At 37.6% G+C, this 25,870-nt stretch overlaps 1 protein-coding gene across 4 annotated transcripts in view; it reads right to left on the reverse strand.

Moving 5' to 3' along the window:
* LPP (LIM domain containing preferred translocation partner in lipoma) overlaps positions 1–25,870 on the reverse strand; it is a 702,694-nt gene that overhangs the window by 337,388 nt on the left and 339,436 nt on the right. For 3 of the 4 annotated variants that reach the window (XM_004577779.3, XM_058662123.1, XM_058662125.1), the window contains exon 6: positions 11,266–11,391. In XM_004577779.3, coding sequence (XP_004577836.2) covers positions 11,266–11,391 — 126 coding nt within the window. The remainder of the gene's footprint in view (positions 1–11,265; positions 11,392–25,870) is intronic. The other variant, XM_058662126.1, reaches the window with a different exon arrangement.

Raw genomic sequence — 25,870 nt, forward strand, 5'->3', positions numbered from 1 at the left:
AGTTATTCTATATTTCTCCCCAATAGAGTGGGGGTTGAGAGAGATGGGATCCAGTCTCAATGTTAAACTTATATTCTAGGCACTCTGCTCAACATACTTTCTTTAAAACTCTGAGATATAATTCACAGATCATATAATCTACCCTGTTAAAACACTGTTGCAGTCAATATCTACTAATTTCAGAACATCTAAGTCATTTTCAGAGAAATTTTTGTGTCTATTGGTAGCTATTCTCTTGCCCACAGCCACGGATAATCACCAACAAAGGTGTATATGAATTTGTCTATCATGTACATAGAATCACTAAATCTGTGCCCTTCTGTGTCTAGTCTTCTCCAGATAGCATATTTTCAAGTATCATTCATGTTATATCTTGCTTTATTCTTCTCCATGATTACATGATACACAATTTTATAGATGTGTATTTTCTTTATCTATCCATTACTGGGTATTTATTATATTTCCAGTTTATGGCAATTAAGAATAATTTCACTGCGCACATTCCTATACAAGATTGTGTGGTCACATTTCAATTTTCTCAGATATGTCAATAGAAATAGGATCATCTGGTCATATGATAACAGTGCTTAAGTTCTGAGGGGCTGCCAGACTATTTCTAATGTGCTATACCATCTTAAAATCCACAAGCTATATGTGATGCTCTCAGTTTCTTAATCTGGTTACCAATAGATGGTAATGTTTGTGTTTTAGATTATAGCTATACTAGTGGAGAGCTGTATAGTATAGTGGTTTTGATTTGCATTTCCCTGATAAATAATAATGTCAAGCATGGTTTCTGTTTATTATATCTGTCCATATATTTGCAGAATATTTATTCAGTCTTCTATCCATGTTTTAATTGTACTTTCATTTTCTTATTTAATTATAAAAGTTTGAATGTATCCTAAATACAAGCTATCAAAGGTATCATTTACAACTAGATTTCCCAATTCCCTAGGTTGCTTTCACACTTTCTGTGGTAAAATTTGAAGCATAAGAAGATATTTCAGTTTATGAAGTGCAATTTATGCATTTTTAATTAAGTTGTTTGTGGTTTCAGTCTTATGTCTCAGAAACCACTGATTAATTCAAAGACAAGAATATCACTTCTATATTTTTAATAAAAAGTTTACAATTCCAGTCTTCACATGTGTCTTTGATCCACTCTGAATTAAATTTTCTATATGATAACAGATGGACAGGTGAAGTTGAATTTCACTATTTTTCTACGTGGATAAACAACTGTCTTAATATCATTTGTTGTATAAACTACTATTTTGTTATTTGAATATCATGGCACACTACTGAAAACACAAAAATACATTGGTTTGCTTGTGTATTGGCATCTGTATTCCCTTGACCTATACTTATTGATAAATTGGGAGGTCAATCTTCAAGATTTCTTTAACTTTTTCTAGACTGTTTTAGTAATTCTGTGCCCTTTAAATGATCATATAAGTTTTAGCATCAGCTTCTTAATTCCTGCAAAGAAATGAGCTGGAATTCTCAGGGAGGATACATTGAATGTGTATAGGTCAAATTGGCCACTTAAGAACATTTACATCTTTCAAGCAATGTACATAAAAGTTGTTTACATATATTTAGGTATTCTTTAATACCTTTTGACAAGCTTACAGGAGATTTTAATGTTCAGCTAAAACCAATGGGTAAATAAATGAATATTGCATTCAGTGAGCAAGAGAGAGAAAACTAACTGCACTTGGAAACAAAATAGGTCATCATGTTCAATCCTATTTCCTTTCTCAAAAAACTATCCATTATATATATACATTTTTACCTTGCATGACACAGGTCCTTAGGCCCTTTCATCCTCTCCCACCCTCTTCCTCCTACTGATTTTCCCTATATTGTAACGATGGTTTGGTCTCTCAACAATAAAATCAAGTCCATCATTCTGCTATTTAAGTGTATCCTGACATTGTAGGTATAGGAATGGTATAAAGTCCAGCATAACCGCAGTTTTCAAGACACATTCCAGCCTTTTCTTTCATAGCTTCAGCCATTAATTCTAGAGTTTCTTCTTCTTATATCCTTTTCATATGGTCAAATGAGGTGATGGACAGGGATGACAGACAAACCTTCATCCACATGCTACCTTCAGAAGGTATTACACATAATTTATTTCAGCACAGCTATAGCAAACAATCATGGTGGACATTATTCCTCCAGCCCATTCCTGAGTGTGAATTCTGATTCATAAATAATTGTACAACTTGTTGTCCTTTCACTAAACATTAGATGTCATAACATTGGACCTGATGAGAAAGCACCTCTAACATGAGTATCACTAGTATCACATATAACACGAATTCATCCAGGATGCTATCCAAAAGTTATTTCCAAACGTTGAATGCTTTGGGGTACGTATCAGGTCAACATGAGTTAGTCATTTGAGAAACAAAACATTAATCTGTATTAGTTGCATTTTGAAGAGAACCCAAACTCTGTAACAAGGTTAGTACTTTTAGCAGCATCTGCAATTTCTTAGCTAGAAATAATATCTGCCAAAACTTTCATATAAGTAGTACAACATCCAGATATGATCAAAGTTGAAGATATTTTAGACACAATCCAGGTTATGAGCTCACATATCTGTCTATAAGCACATTTACTTATATAAAATATTTCTCTAAGTTATTTTTATTTAGTATAAAAATAGAGAGAGATGTAGAAGTGAAGATAGAGATCTTTCACTCATTTAATAATTCCCCAAATTGCCACAGTAGCCAAGGCTGAGCTAATCTAAAGCTAAGAGCTGGAAATTCCATCTAGGTCTCCCAAGTGGATGGCTAGGGCACCAGTACTTGAACTGTTTTCTGCTGCTCTCCTGGGCACATTAGCAGGGAGTTGGATCAGAAGTGGAGCCGTTTGTACTCAAACTGGCGTTCACAGATTAACATCACAGGTGGCAATTCAACCCACTGAGGTACAGCATCAGCCCCTAAAAACTGTTCTTTTATAAGTTATTTTACAGGACAGGCAAAGGGAAATAAAAATGTGAACATACACACACACACACACACACACACAGCCCTCTGCCATCTGCTGGTTCATTCTCCAAATTCCCTGAACTTCCAGGACTGGTCCAAGTAGAAGTCAGGAGCCTGGAATTCAATGGGAGGCAGTAGCAAAATTGTTTGAGCCATCCTTAATGTCTCCAAAGGCTGTATTAGCAGGAAGCTGGATTTAGGAGGGAGAAGTGGTTACAATACCCACAAGTTCAGAGTAGGGTCTGGAGTGTTACCACTTGACTAAACTTGTTTCTTCCTATTACATTTCTTAAATATAAAGTGTCACCTTTAGCTAACATTAGTCAGATATCAGCATGTTACTGAAATTTCTATCCTTTATCAAGAATATAAAAAAGAATGCATTTCAAATTTAGTTCTTCCATCTTAAAAATGCCTAAAGCTTATATATTCTAAAGTTCTTCACAAGCATGATTGATGTTTGCTGCCATACAAAAAGCAGGACTTGGATGTGGACCACTGATTACTTTTGAGATAGTTTATAATTGGTATGTATGTGTCACTCCTTAAATACTACATCAGGAGGATTCAGAGAAGCTCAACAAGAGGAAACAATTTTACTGGCTTTACTTAATAACAAGAGCTCCCTGGCAGTGAAAGCAAGAGTCCTGGCATTATTCCACAAGAGTTGTGTTTCACAGAAGAAATTAAGCATGTTTCTGCTTATATGCCATATGTATTTTTCCTCCTCAAATTCAATGGAAGAAACTTACTTTATTGATTTTTGGTTCAGGATTGATAACATAATAGTTACAAAAGTTCTGCAGGAATGCCAGAAAATGACATAAAAAACTTGAGGTACTTTTTAATCATCCCAATCATTGCAGAGCAGGTATGCCATTGAAATGTAAGCCACGGTAATCTTCTTAATGCATTTCCTTGAAGTAGTACAAGGCAAGGTGAAGGGTGAACTTATTAAATGAATGAGTATTAACCTTCAGGTTGTCCTCACAAACATCATGTACCTCATCTACACTTCTTTTTATGAGAGCAAATGCATGTTATTACAGAAAAAAAGAGAAAAACTATTTCTTTCCGGTGCACAATCACTGTGTCAATTTCAGACTGCATTTTTAGAATATTTCCACAATTTAGATGTCTAGATTTGATGACAATATTGATTTGCTTAATCAGAAAATATGAGTTTGTTGTTTTTTCTTTGCCCAGGGAAAAACGCTCATCTTGCCTCAGGACTTCATTGTGATATTTATCAAAAATATTTTAAACTGCTTAAGATTGAAATATTTTCTCTGTTTTATCAGTAATATCTCTATAAGGGCTGTCCTAGGAGGTAAGATTCCTAGACATTTTATGTTACATTTCAGTACTCTGTGACTCCATGTGATTCTATTTCATAGGGCAGTGATCCACAACATGACATCATGGCTTAGGTGCATATCTGACCGTTTGCCAAAGGATCAAAGCTGAGAGACACGTTCCAAAACTTACAAATGACACTGTTTATATTTACAATCGAAAACTGCCATTTTGGGTTCACTGATCAATTTGTACTGTTTGGATCACAGATCAATGTGATCAATTTGCATTGTTTAGTCTAACATTGGTAAAGTTTTATACTTCAACATCAATGGCACACTCTTCATGAAGGGTAGACCAGCTAATATCAAATATAACCAATGGCCATCAATAGGAATGGTTATTAAGCTCCTTACATCTTCCCTTTAGAAGGAACACCATTATCATCCTGAAACTTCAGTTTAACTACAAAGCATCTACAGAAAATATTAAATGCACTAAACAGTGACTATAGATTAACTCAGACGTAGCATTTTGTCTATTAATACACAACACTGTTTTTGCCACAGTTAAATCTAGTTTTCTTGAGTAAATACCCAGAGATGGCTTGTATTTTGTTTATTTGCTTTTTAACTGAAGAAAAATAATTTCAAAAAAAGAAGCAAAGAAAAGGACCTTAGGTTCTCAGACCAAGGCTTCTACCAAAATAGATAATTAAACAGTGGGAGAGGAAGAAAGAAATAGGGAAACCAACCCTGACAAATACAGTGTTTAATTTTGCAAATGTGATGTGTGCTCCTGCACAGACATAGGCTTAATTATTTCCACTAAGACACTGTTGCAAAATACAGAAACTCAAGAGGTGGCTATGTGAATTATTGCTTTTTTTTCTTGTTTGTTTATTTTTGCCTTGTGTTGTAGCTGTTTTTAATAAATTTGTTTCTAATGCTTGGATGGAGTGAGACAGCAAGTGACACAAAAGTCTCTGAGTAAAGGACTCATCAAGGCCTAGCAAACAAATCCCTGTAAGAGGCTACCATGACCATTTTAGCAGGAGTTCTGCAGAAGACACCTGCATGAGAAGGACTCCACAGGCATCCTCACAGGAAACGGCTCAGCTCCGTCCCCATCACTGCTACGACCTCCCACAAGTTAGAGCAGACTCTTTCACTGACACACCACAAACAAACATTTTTGCAAGGATTTTCTAGAGGTTAAATGCAGTACAGATGTGGGGGCTAAATTTCCACTCTCAATATAGTGCATGTCACGATTCTTAAAGCTTTAAGGTTAATTTTGATTATGTTCAACATAAATGACACAAACACATACATTATTTCTGAAAACCAAAGAGGAAATATAAATTGAGATGTATTTGTAACAATTTTAAAATTTAACTTTTTTATCATCACACCCAGTACGCAACTCTTGGTCAGCTCAGCACTCCTTCACTATCCCCTCATTGCAACTTAAATGTTGATGTTTTCTAGCAGATATATATTAATTGAAAAACAACCAAGGACCCATAAGTATGTGGATTGTACAAAATTCAATCCTTTTTTTTCCGTTAATAAAAAGGATCATGAGCATTTGGTTTACTGTGCTGTAGTTAATTTCTTACATATGAAATTTCTACATTCCAACTTAAAACAGCTCTCCAAGGAAGCTATTTTTAAGAAGACAATGCAGATATACAAACAGCTTATTAATGAATTGTGGCACTCCTTGATTTCTCAGGAGAAATGGAAGAGGAAGATGGTGCTATCCACACCTATGCTGGTCTTTGACAGTATACCCAACTGCTGTCTCAATTCCAAAGAAGCCGGATCAAGAAACAGCCAATCCGTCCTCTGCAGGGACAGGCAATGTATCATCACACAGTATTAGCATGTTACAGCTTTCCTCTCCCAGGAGCTTACATGTTTGGGTAGCACTGGATTATATGAATATTAAAAACTTTAATTACTAATCATCTTCCCTGCAGCTGCTCAAGGCTTTTGCAAGCTAGAACATGGAGAGCAAGAGAATAGAAGATACATTGCACCAGAAGATTCCCCATGATTGCACGGCACCTAAGCCCTTGGGCAACATAAATTCTTAATTAAAAAAAAATGCAGCATAATGCACACACCTGAAATAACTACTCTTGTTGCCTCACAGATTATGGCTCTATAAAAGGTATGCAGAGTGGCAGAACGAGGATACCAACCAAACATGTGTCTACATGACAATCTGACATATAAGTACTGACTTTCCAGACAAAGGAGTTATAACAATTTCTTGGCACTTTTGATGAAGAAGTAAAACATACCATTTAGAGAATAAACAGCATTCACAAAGGATCAGCCCAAATCTTCCAGACCTGAAGCTTTAGAGCAGATTCCAGATAAAAGGTATCAATCTTGGGGCTCAGTGTGATAACCTAGTGACTAAATCCTTGCCTTGCATGCACCAGGATCCTGTACGGACACTGCTTTGTATCCCAGCTGCTGAACTTCTCAACAGCTCTCTGCTTGTGGCCTAGAAAAGCAGTTGAGGACAGCCCAAGGCCTTGGGGTCCTGCACCCGTGTGAGAGACCCAGAGGAAACTCCTAGTTAATGGCTTCAGATTGGCTTCAATTTCCAAATACAATGGAAACTACTGTGCTGCTGCTCTGAGTCAACATGCTCTTTTTATCTTTCTTTTCTTTCCCCTAAGATTTATTTAGTTTTACTGGAAAGGCAGATATACGGAAAGAAAGTGATACAGATATCTTCCATCTGAGGCGTCACTCTTCAGGTGGCTGCAATGGCTGTTTCTGAGTTAATCCAAAGCCAGGACCCGGAGCTTCTTCCCGGTCAGTCACATGGGTGCAGGGTACAAAGATTTTGGGCCATCCTCTACTGTTTTCCCTGGCCACAAGCAAGTAGTTAGATGGGAAATGGAGCAGCCTGGACATGAACTAGTGTCCATATGTGATACCAGAGGTTGCAAGGTGAGGGTTTAGCCATTGGGCCACCATGCTGGGCCCAACATGCTCTTCCCTATAGTTCCAGAACAATACTGTCTAACTGGCAAAGGAGGAATGGCTTGCTAGTTATTCATTTCTGAAACAGTGGTAAAAAACATCGGAATGCTTAAGGTGAACAGGATCATCAAACTGATCTCTGTCTTGAGAAGTAAAAACGCTGAGTTGAGAAGACAGCATTCTTTCTGTTGGCAAACTTGGAATCAACCCATCTCTGCTGCATTCTTATTCCAAAAATTTTTTCATTGCTTTTCATTTTAGTTAAAGAGGATAAATATCACTAATTCTCTCTCTATAATACTCACAAAATCCTTCTCTTCTGACAGCAAATGTCTGGCATTTTATCATATTGAAAATATCCTCAAGGAAAAGTAAGTGAAGTAAACCGAAGCTGGAAAATCTGGGAGTAGGAAATACATTTTTGAAAAAGGAGAAAAAGGTGTTTATAAAAATCTGTTATCAAGAGCTCAATTTTTTTTCAAGTTTGTTCTGTAAACAGTTTCCTGGAATCTCTTACCTTGCAAATATTCCACATGCCTATCGTTTCCTCCCCCTGTATCTGTGAGTCAATGTGGTCTTTCAAAGGTGATTCAGAGGTGAATTAGTGAAATCATGCAACACATGCTTCACTAATGAGAAAACATAGACACACTAGCTTATTTAAGTAGTGAAGTGACCCAACAAGTTTTGAAATTTGGATCAAAAATGAAAACATCAAAGTCAGACATTAACACTCTACACTTTCAGAACATTTCAAAAAAAATCTTCTAATCACAACAGAACATAATCTGTGGCAGACATCATTTTCTCTTGGCACATATCTTAATATTTTAAGAGTGTGATTATTGTTCTCACAGCATATAATTACGATAGCCAATAAATATTAACACATCCAATTCAGTTCCACCAAAGTCAAGATAATCCAGAAGCAGGAGCTGTATCTCCCAGTTAACTCTTGCTTTCCTAACATAAAAACATTTAAGATACAGAAAGGTTCATCCTTTAATCTGAATGGAATAGGCACATAGCCAATAGTCTTTCCCTAATTATGAACTTATTCTATGTAAGTGTCTTCATTATTCACTTTTAAATCTTCTGAATGTTTTACTTTATGTGGGAAAATCATGTTCATGGATACTTTTACTGAAATGACTCATTTAATATTGTAAACAATTAAAAAAAAAAACAATGTAAGAAGGAAAAATGTGACATCCTCACTTTGTTGTAACAGTTCAAAGCCCAAGGCTGCATTCAGCGCCTCCCTGTGCTCATGCAGGAGTCAGCTGGTTAAGACTCGTGCTTCTCAGCTATGACTTGGTCTCCATGCATGGGAATCATCATTAGGCACACCACCTATAGCTGAGTGTTGAAATATGTATAATTCACTCAAGTGAGAGTATATGTGACAGTGCTTCTCCAGTAATTATGTGCCTATGAGCAAGGAAAGATTGCTCACACACAAATGCAGTTGTTAAACAAACCAATTTATATGCTAGGTTTTATGGAAGGCACTATGTAGACATAGCTGTGAAGAACACAGCTATTTTAAGAATATCGCAATAAATAACCTCCTCAATATATGTTAGGTTATTAGAACTTAGAAGAGAAAAAAGAAACAAAAATTCTTTTTAACAGGGAAAAAAATGGTGAAAAGAAGGAATCAGCCTTCAGAGAAATAGTTGGCCATGAAATGGCTGAGTTCAGTAGCAAAAGCAGTGGGCTGGCACTCCTGAGAAGCCAGGCTTGCATACAATGGGACATTGTGGGGCCTGAGTCAGTGGTCAGCAATAGTGAAAGAACCGTGGCTTGATGAACATCTTTTCTGACCTTCATCAATCCCTGTGCTTTTTCAGAGTTGTCTTATCTCTTGTGTCTTTTTAGACTTAGAAGGGATCCCCGTTACCAGAAAGCATAGGCGAAAAGTCATAATCTGGTATTTAAACTTTTTTAGTTAAAAATCTATCCAAACTGCAGCCCACATCAAGTTCTCATGGGTGAGGCTGACATTGAAGTGCCTCAGTTTTAACTCCTCACTTGGACTTCCACATCCTATATGTGAGTGCTGGTTCAAGCCCAGCTCCTCCATTGCTGGTCCAGCTTCCTCATCATGCACCCTGGGAGGCAGCAGATGACGGCTTCAGTGCTTAGGCCCTTACGATTCAGTGGGAGACCCAGGTAGTTACACGCTCTTGGCTTTGGCCCTAACTGTTATGGACATTTGGGGAATGATCGGGGATTAGAAGATTGTGTTAGCCTTATACTAAGGTGAAAAATAAGCATCCTAAAATCTGCCAATGGCTTCTCCACAGTCAGCTTAGTCTCTCATCTCAAACAATACAACCCCAGCCATTCCTCCAGCTGAACCCACAAGCCTTCTGACATGTTTGTTCAAATTCAATCATATTCCTTTTTGCATCTGTGCTTCTATAACATCAGTCACAATTTAATTTACCTATTATAGGAATCCTATGTTTCCCCTCCCTCTATTTCTTATCAGTTACCCAAAACGCCCGACGTTTAGTATATGTCCACCATGCTGTTGATAGCATTGCTGGGACCAAGAGCAGAGATGGTTTAAACAGTGTTCTAGTGTATTTCTCCTGCTGATCTGAAAGGGGTAACGATGTCATTACATCCTGTGAAGGTAATGGGAATGTGCAGCCTTATGTGTGGTTGAGTATAGAATGGATGTCAACAGAGAAGCAACATTATACTTTAAGCTGAAAATGAACAAATGTTGTTCTAGGAGCTGCCCACCAAGAAGTCTGTGATGAATACATTGCTCAAGCAGCTTCTACAGAATATTCAACCACCACAGTAACAGCACTAGTTAACAGTGATGACATTTGTACCTAAAGTCTGAAGGCTGCCTTGTGAGGCTTTACAAACGCTCAAAAAGATTTGCCATGACCCATGCAAGACTTCAGAAACACAGGAATCATCTCTATACTGAAGTTCAGCTTCTGTGATGTAGACGATGAACCAGTTGTCGGAAAATAGCCAAGCTCCAAAATAAGCAGGAAATGGAATGAAAAATTGACAACAAAATAGCATTTGCCTTTATAAAATAAAGAATAATTGCTATCACTTAACTCTGCTGAGTTTAAGGAAAAACCAATATATTACAACTGCCTATGCCAGGATGAGATAATCACAGCACTTGGAAAGGAAGGAAAGAAACGTGCTCCTACTTTTCAACATAGGAATCCAACTCTTCAGAGACAGAAGGAATGAAATAACCAAAGAAAATACGCACGAACACATCCCATGCGGAATTACTTATATCAATATCAGAAATGAAAATCAATGCAAGGTACATCCAAGGGAATTTTATTTATTATAAATTGATTTTTATTGAAAGGCAGATTTACAGAGAAGAAGAGACAGAAAGATCTATCTTCTGCTAATTTACTCCACAAATGATCACAGTAGCTGGAACTGAGCTGATCTGAAGCCAGGAGCCAGGAGCTTCTTCCAAGTCTCCCACATGGGTGCAGGATCCCAAGGTTTTGAGATGCTGGTGCTTGCAAGCAGAGGATTAGCCAATTGAGTCCTCATGCTATCCCCAAAAGGAGTTCTTTACAAACAACACAAAGCCTCATGAAAGTCATCTAAATAAAGCCATGTTCAGTCATATTCTGGAAGACCCTAACATGTCACAAAATACCCTGACACAGCCAAAAACTGATCAAGGAACTGAAGTAAGAAGAGATATGCTTTTTCTCCCATTTTTGTTAAATTTGCAATTTTCAGATGTAGCAGTAAAATTGATTTAAGAAATTTCTGTTAACACAAACTGATGCTGAATAAGAAATGTACTCCATTAACTCTGAGAAAATTAAAGAAAACTATAATATTAAGTGATAGAGTGGTAATAAGTTTGCTCTTCCAGAAAAGATTAAAGTGTTGGTGGCTGGCCAGAGGGAGTGACATTGGAGGGCAGCACTAACCTGTGGTGGCCGTGGCTTGTACGGAGAGCTGGATTCAAGATCAGCCAAAATACTGGTCAAGGAGTCAATCTCAGCGTCCAGGCTGGAGCGCCTCTCCTCCAGCGTCTTGCCTCCAGGATTCCCCTGCTGGAAGTAATACATCATATTAGCAGAAAGTTTCAAAGAAAAGCAATATCAAGTGGTAAGCTGGCTTTGTCCAAATGTGGGGGCACTGTGAGTTGGGCTGGAGTAGAACTACCGTTCCTGACAGACTGATTTTCTTCATGTCACGGACTTGTTCAGAAGCCCTCTCCTGTCATGAGCAGGAAGCCAGGAGCAGGAAGCTCAGGGCTCAAATGAGGCACTTTCAGCAGCACCAGCTGTGGGGGACCCCGTGTACTCAATGGTTTCACCCTGCCTTAATTACTGTGCTAATAGCACCCATTCATCATTGTCTAATAAATTTTCCTATGTCTTTATTATTTTCAGTATTCCTGGTATCACAATGTGATAATGCATGGAAGTATTTGGTTTTGCTTCCTGGTTTTTTGGAATCATGCTGAAAAACTGACCCAAGTAAGTGGACAGTAAGTATTCTTAAGTGCATAAGCAAATGGTTAAAGAGAGACTGTAGCATAGGTCCTGCTGGTAACTATTTGAAAATCAAAAAGTTTTAAGTGAAAGCAGCTAAAGGCACAGTAAGCAGCAGCAAGGCTCAGTGAGTGAGTGTGTGTGTGTGTGTGTGTGTGTGTGTGTAGTTATGTGATCCAGCATTATGGCCTTGTGACATTGAATCTTCTCTTAGATCTCTTGCCACGGGGTGGGGGGTGGAATAGTGGTGACAGGTTAGTTGCATTTTCTTTTTTTTTTTTTTAAAGATTTTTAAATTTATTTTTATTACAAAGTCAGATATACAGAGAGGAGAGACAGAGAGGAAGATCTTCCGTCTGATGATTCACTCCCCAAGTGAGCCGCAATGGCTGGTGCTGCACCAATCCGATGCCGGGAACCAGGAACCTCTTCCGGGTCTCCCACGTGGGTGCGAGGTCCCAAATCTTTGGGCCGTCATTAACTGCTTTCCCAGTCCACAAGCAGGGAGCTGGATGGGAAGTGGAGCTGCCGGGATTAGAACCGGCGCCCATATGGGATCCCAGCGCGTTAAAGGAGAGGACTTTAGCCGCTAGGCCACGCCGCTGGGCCCATGTGCGCTTTCTAAGAGGCTCAATTTCCACTGGATCCTCATCCTCAGAACAGATGTTTACAGAGTGCTAATTCCTCTTTCAGATGAGGTCTCATCTCTATCCTAAATCATCAATAACTATCAAGTATGTTGACATTCCTAACAATCAATGACTACAATTCATGTGAACACTCTAATGAGTTCCACAACAGGGAAGTTAGGGCACTATTGCTATGGAAGTGAACTTGATTCCCTTGTGTACAGACAGAATATACTATGATAAGCAAAATGTGTTAAATATGTGTTCATAGATTCAGAGAGAGCACAACCTATCTACAAGGGTGACAGACTACACTCTGGCTAAATTCTTCTCAGGAACACATGTCTTTATCTACAACATGAACAGTCCAAGACCTGTGCTACTGTAAACAGAGGACTATGACAAAACCCAGAGAAGAAATGGGTGGGAAAATACTTTGTAAATTGTAAAGTGCTGTAATTAGGATGATTTCATAAATAGCCTTAATTATAGCAACCAGTAACTATAAATTAATATGGATAATATAGTATTGTTAATTATTCTCTGTAAAAAAAGTATCATCATTCATTAAGTGTTCCCTTGGGGTATTAATAAAGAGGATTGCATCTAGTCTTCAACATTTACTTTGCAGCATAGCAGAAAGTTCATCAACTGTCACTGTAACACCTGACCACAGACAGTCAAAAGTCACAGAATTACCCTGAACCATGCACAATGAAACAGGTAATTAGGGGATGCAACTGGCCTGTGCTTGTAAGATTTAGATTGCTTTCTAACCTCCTTATTTTCATTTTTCTCTAAATTTTGACTGCTCCTCACTTCTAGTCCCCCATAGGATGCTGATGTCATGTATTAATAAGTTCAATCCTAAACGCTATGGATTCTGCAAAAAAAAAAAAGTCTGGTATGGTGCCCTAAATGACCTTGGCTCTTATATTCCAATCTATGCCTGGCATTAGAATAAGCCCCCTTTCTACTCCTCAGCCTCTATTGTATGTCTCATGTAACTGATAACATGTCTAAGAAGCACCATGATTGCTTCTCTTGCTGTTCTCTTAAGATCTTCACATTCAGGAGCTATCAATATGATAGTAGAAACCATAGTCTTACTACCAGCTACCAGAAACCTACAGACTAACCAACATGCTTTTGTGTTAACTATCACTGCAGTTTACCAGTAACTTGAACATTAAATGACCATCCAAGGCCAAACAAGGATGATTCCTGGTTCTTGGCCTAATGTATTATATAAACATCTCAGGAATGTCTATAAAATCGATTGTCAGCAAACACTATTTATATTCTTCAAAACTAACCAGAAAGAATCAATGTCTTAGCCTGGGTTCAAAGAAGAAATAAAATGTTAATGTGTTTGCATTTGGGCCATTTATTTTAGGAATCAATCCAAAGAAGGGATACAGAGCGAGTAGGAAGAGTTAAGTAGAGAAGCCAATTCAAAGGTATTATGTTGAGCAGATCAGGAATAGGGCATCCAGTGCTGCATCTTCAAGGCAGCCTTGAGGAATCCTGCAAAATGCGCCTTGGAAATCACACTTGAGGAATGTAAAAGTAGAACTTTATTTTTAGGCTCTAATTCTCCATTGCTTTAGGCTTGCCTGCAGGACTTTCAATTCCTTTATGAGGGTCCTAAGACATATATTGGCAGCAAAGAAATCCCAGGACAAAAAGTAAGTAAAGGTAATTCAGTTGAGCCCAGGTGCTACCAGGTCATTATTGTATATTCAGATCCTGTCACTTCAACAGTGGCTGGCACATGTAAACAGCATGGATGGAGGGGGGATGAGCCTAAAACATGTGCAGAAACTGCATCCATACATTAACAACTACAAAATCCTGCAAGTAAATAATTCATATATGTAGTTTCTTATGAAATTCACCATTGTACTCTTTATACATATATATGTAAAATTAATGCTCAATAAACAAGAACTTGGGCTTATTATGGTTTTGAGAGCATAAATTCTCTGACACCAGTAGAATTACAAGGTGACAGCCACCACAACCACCAGCAGCCAGTTTAAGTGCAAAGAAACATGGAAACAAACTCCCAGAATAGAAATACAGGCCATGACCAAGAGTCTGACTTTAGATACACATTATTTTTTTATATGACACATTCGAGAGAGAAAAGGACTGACAGAAAGCTCTTCCATTTGCTGGTCCATTCCCCAAATGGCTACAATATCTGGAAGTGAGTCAATCTGAAGGCAGGAGCCAGGAGCCTCTTTGAGGTCTCTCATTTGGCTACAGGGTCCTCCAGCATTGAACCATCCTCGGTTGCCCTCCCAGGCCATAAACATGGAGAAGAATGGTAAATGGCACAGCCAGGACATAACTTGGCACCCACTTGGAAGGGGAGCATTAGTTGACTGAGCCATTGCCCCAGCCCCAAGATACATCATAATCTTAGCTACACTATTATTAACTCATTAACCATAGATGACGGACAAAGGAATATCAATAGTGAGCTATGCAGCAGCATTCATTTTTTATTTGTTTGAGCTTTATAGTCAGCCATTTTACTAAAAATAAAATGCAAAATTGAATCAGCAGTATGATTAACTCCAACCAAGATTACTTTTTAACCAAGATTTGCCATTGTCAAGTATTTTGCCACAACTGCTTTCTCCAAACTCAATTTTACCTGCTGTGTAATTAAATCATTTTACCTATAGGCCTCTCAGCTTGTTCCTTTTAAGAACTCTTAATATTTTAAAAATTTTATTATTGAGTTATTATAACACAGGAATTTTCATGTGAGTGCAGTACAACATGCACATAAACACACATTTCGCAAGCAGTTCTTCTGATGTGTTTTCATCTATTGTTGCTAATTTACATCAAAATCCAATCAAAGATCATTCACTGAAGCACCGTGTCTTTTATTAGTCTTCTTTAATTCAGATCAGGCTCTAAGCCAACTTTTGTAGGTCATGAAGAGGACTTTTGAAGGAATAAGTGACAGGGTCTTAAGAAAGTTAAACAATGCATATTTTGTTTAATGATTAGATTCACATCATATAGATTTGGCAGCAGCACAACATGCCCAACACATCAGAAAACTCATGATGTTAGGTTGGCCTATTTGGTGATGCCAAGGTTGATGATTTGAATAAGCTTCACGGTGTCTACCAGAGTTCATCATTCTAAAAGCACCTGCCTTCCTTTCTACATTAATAAATCACTTATGAGGCGATACTTTGATTCTGCTAATACTTTGCATAGCAAAAATTTTCATTCAGTGTTTTCACACCTAAAGACGGTTCATGCCTAAACTTATTATGGCTTTATTGATGCAAAATGAGAAGAACACTCATTGTTAGTAAATAAAAATTAATGGGTCTTGCGTAGCAATACCAACAATTTATTTATTAGGCGCTCATCTCAGTGTTGAGGAAGCAAAGTAGAATTAACTGAAAAGTTCTTTCTAATGAACAAACATTAGGAAGTTAGTAATCAAATCCACATGGCTGAAAACAGAGCAGCTCTTCTTCAAACCAGGAAGGGAAACAGATTGCCAACAGGAATGGTCTACTTAACTAAGAACCTAACCTGTCTTCTGTAGCTTATGTCTAGAACTAGAACCAGTATCCACACTGAATGAAAAACATGCATGGAGCCTGACCTAGTCTTTAAGTCCCATCCAGAATCTTTGAGGTGGCAAATTCACATTGACATACCACAAGAAGGAGATTCTAGAAACCAGGCATGGTGTGTCATTGGTTAATAACAGACTTAAGGATCCAAAATTAGGTTAAAAACACAAATCTGCGATGCTTTACAAATTTCAAGAAGTAGCTTAAAACTGACCTCATATAGAATACTAAAGGGCTCCTAGGTCCTATAGAAGCTTGAGCTTCTTCTGATTCATTAGAAAAAGAAAATATTATCCTCTCAGCACCTGAAGAGGTTACAAACACAAAGCAGTGCACTGTTTTAACATAAAGCTTTTGAACCCAACATGAATTTCAATGTAATAGTTTTCCAATTATGGTCAGTACAGTTGATTAGTATTTTTTATATTAAGTGTAGGAAAGTATCATTGTAGTAACAAAAGGAATAAGAAAGGCATATCATTTATAGATGGCAAAACAATGTATATGTCTCTAATTTATTGATAAGTCATTTGTCTATCAACTATGATGCAGCTAAGGACATAATCATTTTTTAGTACATTTATGATCATCTTTACTAGTTACCTGACCCAAAATATCTAACACAGAAATAATAACTTTAAATACTTTGGAGTCAGAATGTAGCAATTTGATACTAAATATGCCACTTGCTGCCTTTATGATCTTAATTAATATGCCTAAGTTCTCTGTGTTCCTCATGCAGTATCTGAGAATGCGTTCCTACATGCTTTGTGTTATTTAGAAAATAAGTAGCCAATAAATGCTACTTACATGGTGATTATTTTGACCATAATCCCAAAATAAATGTTTTGTTGACAGTCAACTGAGCATGTAGCTTATAAAAAGATGTTGATCAAGAGTAAAACTCAACTACTGAAGCAGGGGAGGGGCTCAGTAGACAGGGCTCCCATTTGTCTAATGTATAATAGCGCCAGGTATTACGTAAGTACACAATCCTAGATCAGCCATTCTCAGACATCCTCCTGGAGCAGCTGGTTAAAACACAGATTATCAGGTTCTACTTGACCAAGTTTCCGATCAACTAGGTTGGAGAGGAGGCTCCAGACCTCAGATTTCCTGCAGATAATCAGGCAGGACTGATGGTATCACTCTGAGGTCCATACCTCAAGAATGTGGTTTAAAGCGTATTTCTAGCATGATGAACATTGAAAAGCCGTTCATATGGGTGTGTATATGTTTGTAGAGACAGTCTATAATTTTTATATTAAAGATTATCTATGATGCGTCATATAATTAATGAGTTAATGAAAATACCAACAGTCCACTTAATGAGTAAAATAGATTTGGATAAAAATTAAAATGGAGCCAGTCACAATGCTACTTAATAGAACCACCTCAAACATTCAAACACCATGCTATATAATAAAATGAACAGGCTCTTCACACTGTTACTGGTAATACTGAATTGAGCTAGGAATCATTGTATAATAAAAGAACAGCAAACATGACTTCATTTAGCTGACAAAAATGGCATCTTATTGAACCAAAAGTGTTAGAAGTAAGAGAAAACAAAACAGTGTTAACTCACAGTGAAATGCCCACTCACTCAGGTGAAGTAGACTGCTCTCAAAAACCCAATGATGGATTTCATCAAAGGTATCCTTCCCATCAGGACATGCTTATAAAGCTGCTGAGCTCATATGGAACTCACCTTGCTTAATTCTCCTTGGTATCCAAGATAACTGAAAATGTGTCCACGGTCATTCTGCCATGATGATTTTTGTCAATGCTAAGTAGAAGGCAGTCTAAAACCTCTATGATTCACAGCCTCAAGCAGTTTGCAGCTGACTGGGTAATATTATGTGAACCATTGCTTAGTGATATCAAACAAACTGTATGCTTTAAAACTCTGTAAAAACAACACTGAATAGACAAAACAAAGAATTCCATTCATAAGGAGATAATATTATGTAACAGCTAGCTGAAAAATAAGCCAACCTCTCTAATATATAAAAACAGGCCTAGATTTAAACTCTTAACTTTATATAAGAAAAGCATCCACTCTCTAGGTGAAAGAAATGGTTGTTTTAAATGACATATATATGAAGCAACCACTGCAGGATTGATAATAAAACATTTTTCATAATTAAGTATAGAAGAATATCTTGACTGGGAAATAGGCATTGAACAACAAGGAAATATACAACTGAAGACAGCTGTTCATAGTTCTAACATATCTTAGTTAAGAGATCATAATAAAACATGAACAAAGAGATGTTTTATTGTTTTTCCTTAACATCTCTTTCTTCTTAATTCTTATACTATCACCCAAAGTTCATAAAGCTTGATCAGCCCTCATGTGCTCTATATGAAATGGTCAGGGAGTATACATATGATGGTAAAAAGGTTAAGCTGCTACTTGGTACACCCGAACCCCATATTAGATTGCCAGCCCCCATCACAACTGTATCTCCAAGGCAGTTTCCTATTAGTAGGAGAGGCAGCAGATGATGGCCCAGATGCTGGATTCCTATCAACCATGTGAGAGACTAGGACTGAGGCCTGGCTACTGGCTTTAACCTGGCACAGTTCTGGATGGTCAAGCACTGAAGAGTGAATAAATGGGGCCCGGCAGCATGGCCTAGCGGCTAAAGTCCTCGCCTTGAAAGCCCCGGGATCCCATATGGCGCCGGTTCTAATCCCAGCAGCTCCACTTCCCATCCAGCTCCCTGCTTGTGGCCTGGGAAAGCAGGAGATGACGGCCCAAAGCTTTGGGACCCTGCACCCGCGTGGGAGACCTGGAAGAGGTTCCTGGTTCCCGGCTTCGGATTGGCGCGTACCGGCCCGTTGCGGCTCACTTGGGGAGTGAAACATCAGATGGAAGATCTTCCTCTCTGTCTCTCCTCCTCTCTGTATATCCGGCTTTCCAATAACAATAAAATCTTTAAAAAAAAAAAAAGAGTGAATAAATGAACAGATGTTTTCTCTCTTCTATCTGTCTCTCCCTACCTTCCTACATCCCTGCCCCCCACATTCATGCAATTTGCCTTCCAAATAGATGAAAACAAATATTGTTTGAAGGAAATGGTTCTGTGTCCTATTCTTTCTGCCAAAAGACAAAATGGAACAATCCGTGTCCATTTCTCCAATTCAATATACAGAGGCCCACAAATCTGGGACCTCGCACTCACCAAAGGGCCACAAACATACTGGTGAATCTAAACTTTGACTTATATACTAAATGACAAAGTAATCCTTCTCCTTCTCCTTTCCTAAACTAAAACTCCCAAACACGTGAAAACATGTCTACAAATGAGCTGAGGTGCTGCTCAATAAAGAGGTTGCTATATATGTAGAGGGGAGTCTATTGTTGCAGAGAAAGAGCAAAGGACATTACAGAGAAGGGAAGCTATGGAATAGAGTGAAGACAAGAAAGGAGGCAGGAGAAATGGAATGATCAGAAAATAAAGTTGGCACACATTCAGCCAATGATCTGCCCCCAACCCGGAGTCAGCTAGAATCTGATTTCTTCCACACAGATCCTTGGCATAGCATATTCAGCAGCCCTACAAGAGGGACTCTGTTTCAATACATTTTACTCAAGCAGCTGGAACAAGGCCAACCCATTTAGAAGGAAGACAGCCTATATTCAGATCTACCTGTAATACCAACAAGCAGTCATGATCCTTTAGGAAAATGCTTAGCTGAATTGGGCTATTTGGCAGCAAATTATTGAAATGTCCTTAGTGAGCAATGCATTATTTTTTTTTCAGAAATGTGATTTTGAACATTTTTATGTATTTGTTTTCATGTATTGGGATTTCAAAACAAGGGGAAGGGAAGAATTTTCAAAGGAAAGGAAAAATATTTGATTTTTCCATTAAGAAAAACATTTGGGATGGAGGAAGTGGTGGGTGGATGGGAAGGGAAGAAGTATATTTGAATCAATGAATAACATCATAAAATATTTGGCCCCTACAGCAGTATACAGAAGAAAATATCAAATGTCAGGAGATTGTGCCATTAGGCATGTTGGGAACCTCATGGAAGACAGGCTGCATATTTTATAATTACATAGGGCAATGAGTTGTGGTATGATAAACTAAAAAGCTACTTTTTCACATATTGTGTTGTTTGAATTCTGGGAAATTTGGTCTTAAGTTTACATATTGATTCATTGTTTGGAAATATTTTTCTTTGAGACTTTTCATACAACATTAAGAGGTTGGCAAAATTAGAAAATAGGAGAATGTACCTAGTACCTTGCCAGATTTCCCACATCATGTATTCAGAGCCACAAAGCAAAAGGTGTGTTTTCAAAAATGGACAAATGAGAAATCCCACATAGACAGCTGTGGCTCTTTGTACTAAGCACCATTCATCAGGATATATGGACAGAAAGGGGCTTGAAGAAAAATAGTTACATTAGACTCATGAAATAGTAGTACCTGGAGGATCCATTTCAAGATTTTCTTTAAAGATAGGAACCTCTCTGCAAAAAGTATATCCATCAGGATTGAGATGAAAAGGTTGACATAGGGCTAAAACCGTAACACCTTATATTGTGAAACAAATCGCACTAAAGCCATATCTCTCTTTCTTGCAGATGAGGAAGCTCTAGAAGAGACAAACACAAGCACTATTCAAGGTCATCCACTCTGCCTGATAGGACAGGTTCAACAAACTTCAGCAAGAGTCCACTCACAAGTCAGGTCAGAACACAATTTTGGTAGAGGTACAAACACGCACTAACTTCAGTCCAGGAAGGAGGGATTACAGGATGGGTGGGAAGTGTGGATTCACAGGTACTGCAAACAAGAATAACTGATAGTATTTCTGAAGATCGCATGATTATGCGCACACACACACACACACACACACACACTAAATGACCAGAAAGCTTAAGTGATCAACATGCTTCTGCCTTGTCCCAGACATTTACTTCAGAATGTACTGTCAAATAAAAATAGATACTACCAAAATTTCCTCCTAGTAAACTTTGTTTAAATTTACATATTGATTATATTATTCCATGACATAGTTCCATAGGCTGCAGGATTTCCCTTCCATCCCCATTCCCACAAATCCACACCCCACCCCAACAATTTCCCATGTCATTACAACAGTATAGTACTTCACAATCACTGAAAAGTCCAGCATTCTGCTCTTTAAGTATATTCTAACATTGTAGGCTTGGACAATGGCAGATTCTAACATCCTATTGTCAAAAATACATTCCACAGTCTCCATGGGTGTCCGCCTCTGATTTGGAAGTAGAAATGCACACTGTATTGTATCTTCACACTGTATTGTATTGCACTCTCTACTACACAATTACTATACATCTCATTAAATGAAAAGACATAGAGCAAAATCAAAAAGAAAGAAAAATAGAAAATTTACAACACCATGAAGTTAAACATGCTACTGAATGACCAACATGTTACTGAATAAATGAAAAAGAAAATTAAAAGACCTTCATGAAGCAAATGCTTCTGTTGTATAAACTGGGAGTCAGTGATGAAATCAATAAGAAAAACAATAAACTTTTTTTTGAATGAATGAAAATAAAAACAAAAATCTCAAACCCTCTGAGATGCAGCAAAAACAGTACTGAAAAGCTATTGATCTTGTATATTGCATGAATGTTGCATTATTATCAGACAGAACATTGTCCTTTTGGGCTTGATTTGTTTAACAACAATAATAGTCTCCAGTTGGGACCATTTAGTTGCAAAAGGTAGACCTTCATTTTTTTGTTAACTGCTAGAGTAGTATCTCTTGGAGTAGATGTACCAGCTGTTATAAATATAGGATTATATATTCTTTTCTCATATTCAGATTTCATGTCCTTTGGATATATTCCCAGAAGTGGAATAGCTGGGTCATACGGCAGGTGAATTTTCAGTTCTCTTAACACTCTCCATATTGACTTCCACAATGGCTGTACTGACTCACATTCCAACAAACAGTGAAGGAACGCATTTTCTCCACACATCCATGCCAGCAGGTGTTGTTAGCAGAGTTCTTAATGTAAACCTATCTCACTGGAATTAGGTGGAACCTCAATGTTGTTTTCATTTGTATTTCCCTGACAGCTAGGGAGTCTGAGCATTTTTCAGGCCTATTAGTCATTTGAATTTTTTCTTCTGAAAAATGTCCATTTCCTTCATCAATTTCTTCACAGGGTTGTTTGATTTGCTGTTGCTAAGTTTCCGAAGCTCTTTGTAAATCCTGGATATCAGTCCCCGATCAGTTGTGCAGTGTGCAAACATTTTCTCCCAATCCACTGTTGCTTCTTCACTTTGTTGACTGTTTCCTTTGCTGTACAGAAACTTCTCAGCTTGATGTAGTCACATTGTTTATTTTGACTTTTACTGCCTGTGCTTTTTTTCTAGGAAGTCTTTACAAATGCTTGTATCTTGGAGAGTGCTTCCTATGATTTTCTCCAATAGTTCGATGATTTTCTGGGTGTAGATTTAGGTTCTTGATTTAGGTTCTTGATTTAGAGCGGATGTTTGTATAAGGGAGATGTAGGAGTCTTGCTTCCTATTTTTTGCAGGCTGCTCTTGAATTATTCCAACAGCAATTGTTGAAGAGACCAGAGTTTTCCCCTGGATAATTTTTAGTTCTCTTGTCAAAGATTAATTGGCTGTAATTGGTCTCTAGTGTTCCCAGATGAACATTTGTATCACCTTTCTTTTTTTTTGAGAAGAATGTTGGGATTTTATTGGCATCACACTGAATCTCTATATCACTTTTGGTACCAGGAATATTTTGATTATGTTGATCCTGGCAATACAGGAACATGGGAGGTTTCTCCATGTTTTAGTGTCTTCTTTTTTTTTTTTAATGTTTTACAATTTTCATTATAGAGGACTTCTACATCTTTGGTTAGGTTAATTGCAAGGTATTTGAGATGCTGCTCTGCTATTTTAAAGGGGACTGTACTTACAATTTCCTTCTTAGCCATCAAGTTATTTGTGCAGACTAGTGCCATCAATTTATGTTCATTAATTTTGTATCCTGCAACCATGATAAATTCTCCTATGAGTTCTAGTAGTCTTTTAATTTAGACTTATGGTTTTCCTATGAAGAGAATCATGTCATAATAAATAGCAGTGGTGAAAATGGACGTCATTGTCTAGCTCCAGATATTAGTGGCAAAGTTTCCAGTCTCTCCCCATTTAGTATGATGCTGGCATTAGGTTTTTTGCATATTGCTTTCATTGTGTTATAGAATGCTCTTTCTATTACTATATTGCTTAAGGTTTTAAGCATGAAGTAGTGTTGGATTTTGTCAAATGCCTTCTCTGCATCTATTCAGATGATCATATGGTTTTCATTGTTCAATTTCTTAATGTGGTAGATCACATTGACTGATAGGCGAATGTTAAACCATCCATGCATGCCTGGCATAGATCCCACCTGATCCAAGCGAATAATCTGCCTAATGTACTGTTGGATCCTACTGCCTAGTATTTGGGTGGTGATATTTCCATCTAAATTCATCAGGAACATTGGTTTATAGGTCTGTTTTTCTGGTTTTGGACTTAAGGTGATATTGGCTTCATAAAATTTGGAAGGATTGCCTTCCTTTCCATTGTTTGGAATAGTTTGTGGAGAATTAGGATAAGTTCTTCTTGAAACATTCAGTAGAATTCTGCAGTGAAGCCATCTGTTCCAGTACTTTGTTGGTTGGGAGGGATTTAATTGCTGATTCAACCTCAGACCTTGGTATAAGTCTATTTAGATTATTAATTGTGCCATGATTCAATTTTCCTCCTAGTAAACTTTATTTGAATATGTCCAACCATTTAGAAATGGTGTAATGGAGAACTAATTATATTAGCTATTGCTAAATTCTCCATCATGAACCTAGTGTGTGGGGAGAAGGGAAGCATTTGTCTAGGCACTTTTTCCAAGTTCTAGCATAATGGAATAGGGTGACCCTGAGGAACTCATTCTTCCTTTCCAGGTCTTTTCTTTCTCAGCATCAAAACGAGGGGTTTCAATGTGCTCTCTCTCTGTTTCAAAATGCTGGTATTCCAACACATTCACCTAACTGCAACATCTGCCATTAGGATCGTCAGTGTTTTTTTTTTTTTTTTTTTCCGACTTCTTGTTGTGTGTGTTCCCATTTACAGCCACTTATTGAAACGAAATCATTTTTATTTAGTGTAACTATTATTGTGATCATTGAATACAGAAGCTATAGAGTAGATAACAACAAAGTATAAGCTGAAAAAACCCTATTCAAAAATAAGGTCACTGACAACTTCATGCAGAGAACATAGCTTTATACTACTTTGAGAACCACTCACTGATTAATGGAACTGCAAAAAGGAGGTAAGAGTGATAGCATCCAAAAAGGTATATAAGAGAGGAAAAGGCAAAATACACATGTCTTATCACAAAGGCTAACAGTGGAAAAGAAATGGGGAGATTATCGAAAATTGCCCGAATCCTATTTTCTAGCAATAAAAGATGCATCAACTCCCTAATAAGCATCTGAAATATCACCATCATTTTCTCTTGCTGGTTCTTCTTGTTCCAATCTAGTTGAACAAATGGCCTAAAAGCTGTCAACACTACCAGACAGCCACTGTTCACTGCATACAGCAAAGGACAGAACTTACACAGAGAACCTGGGAAGAAAAAGTCACAGTTTTCTCTGCCATTATCAATGGAGAAGTGACCATGCTTGTAAGTTTCACAAAATACTCTTTGGGTTCTCCAACCAATCCTAGAAATCAGTGGATATTATTGTTGTTTAACAAAGGAAGATGTCAAGCATCAAAGAGAAAAGTGAGCAATCATTCTAAGTCTCTTTGGAAATTAATGAAGAAAATTTAATCTGGGACTCAAATATTTAGCCTCAAAACTCTTGCACTGGTATGATACTGAGCTCAAAACACAGCAGGGATTTCTCCTCCACCCTGTACATATTCCCTCCCTGCCATTAATTTGCCCTATCTTATTACAATTGCATAGTCCTTCAGAAACAGTCAAAAGTCCATTATTCTGATATTTAAGTGTATCCTGACATTGTAGGTGTAGAGAATGGCAGAGTCCAGCATCCTGGATATATTTAACGGTTTCATTGAAGAAATCCCAGAGCCTTTGGAAATGCAACATAAAATTAATTAATCAATCAATTTATCATTAAATATTAAACAGGGAAAGGTCTTACTTTCAGACATGGAATGGGTGATACAAAAATATTAGTTTATCAAGAATTAGGTCATAACTCTAACAATAGCTAAGAAACACAGCTCTGGTATGCTTTTGTTATTTACTCCCCCCATTTAAGGTAATTATCACTCACTTTACAAGAAACATTTATCAAATATTCAATACATACTAAGATGAAAGAACAGAAGGAGAGAGGGAGACATGGAGGGGACAAAGAAAGAAGGAAACAAGGATGGGAAGAGGGCATATGGCAAGGCAGGGAGGACAGAAGAAAGGAAGTGAGAGGGTGGTAGAAGGGAGGGAGGAATAAGCAAGGAGACATGGAAGGCAAGAGGACAGGACAAACAGAAAAGACAAAGAAAGTAATGTAAGTGGTTTTCTGCCCCTCAAAAAATGCATACGATTACACTAAAGAAACTAGGTACAAATAACCATATTAGAGGGTAGAATCTATGAAGACAGTATCTTCTATTTCAAGATATTAGAGGGAAAATGACAAAGAACTTGAAAGAAAAAAGAGAGGGTAACAGATAAGATAAATCAGTGAACGCTGCATGAACAGCGAGAACTGAGACGACCTGGGGTGGAGAAAAA

This window comes from Ochotona princeps, chromosome 3 (genome assembly GCF_030435755.1).
Source record: "Ochotona princeps isolate mOchPri1 chromosome 3, mOchPri1.hap1, whole genome shotgun sequence".
Lineage (NCBI taxonomy): Eukaryota > Metazoa > Chordata > Mammalia > Lagomorpha > Ochotonidae > Ochotona > Ochotona princeps.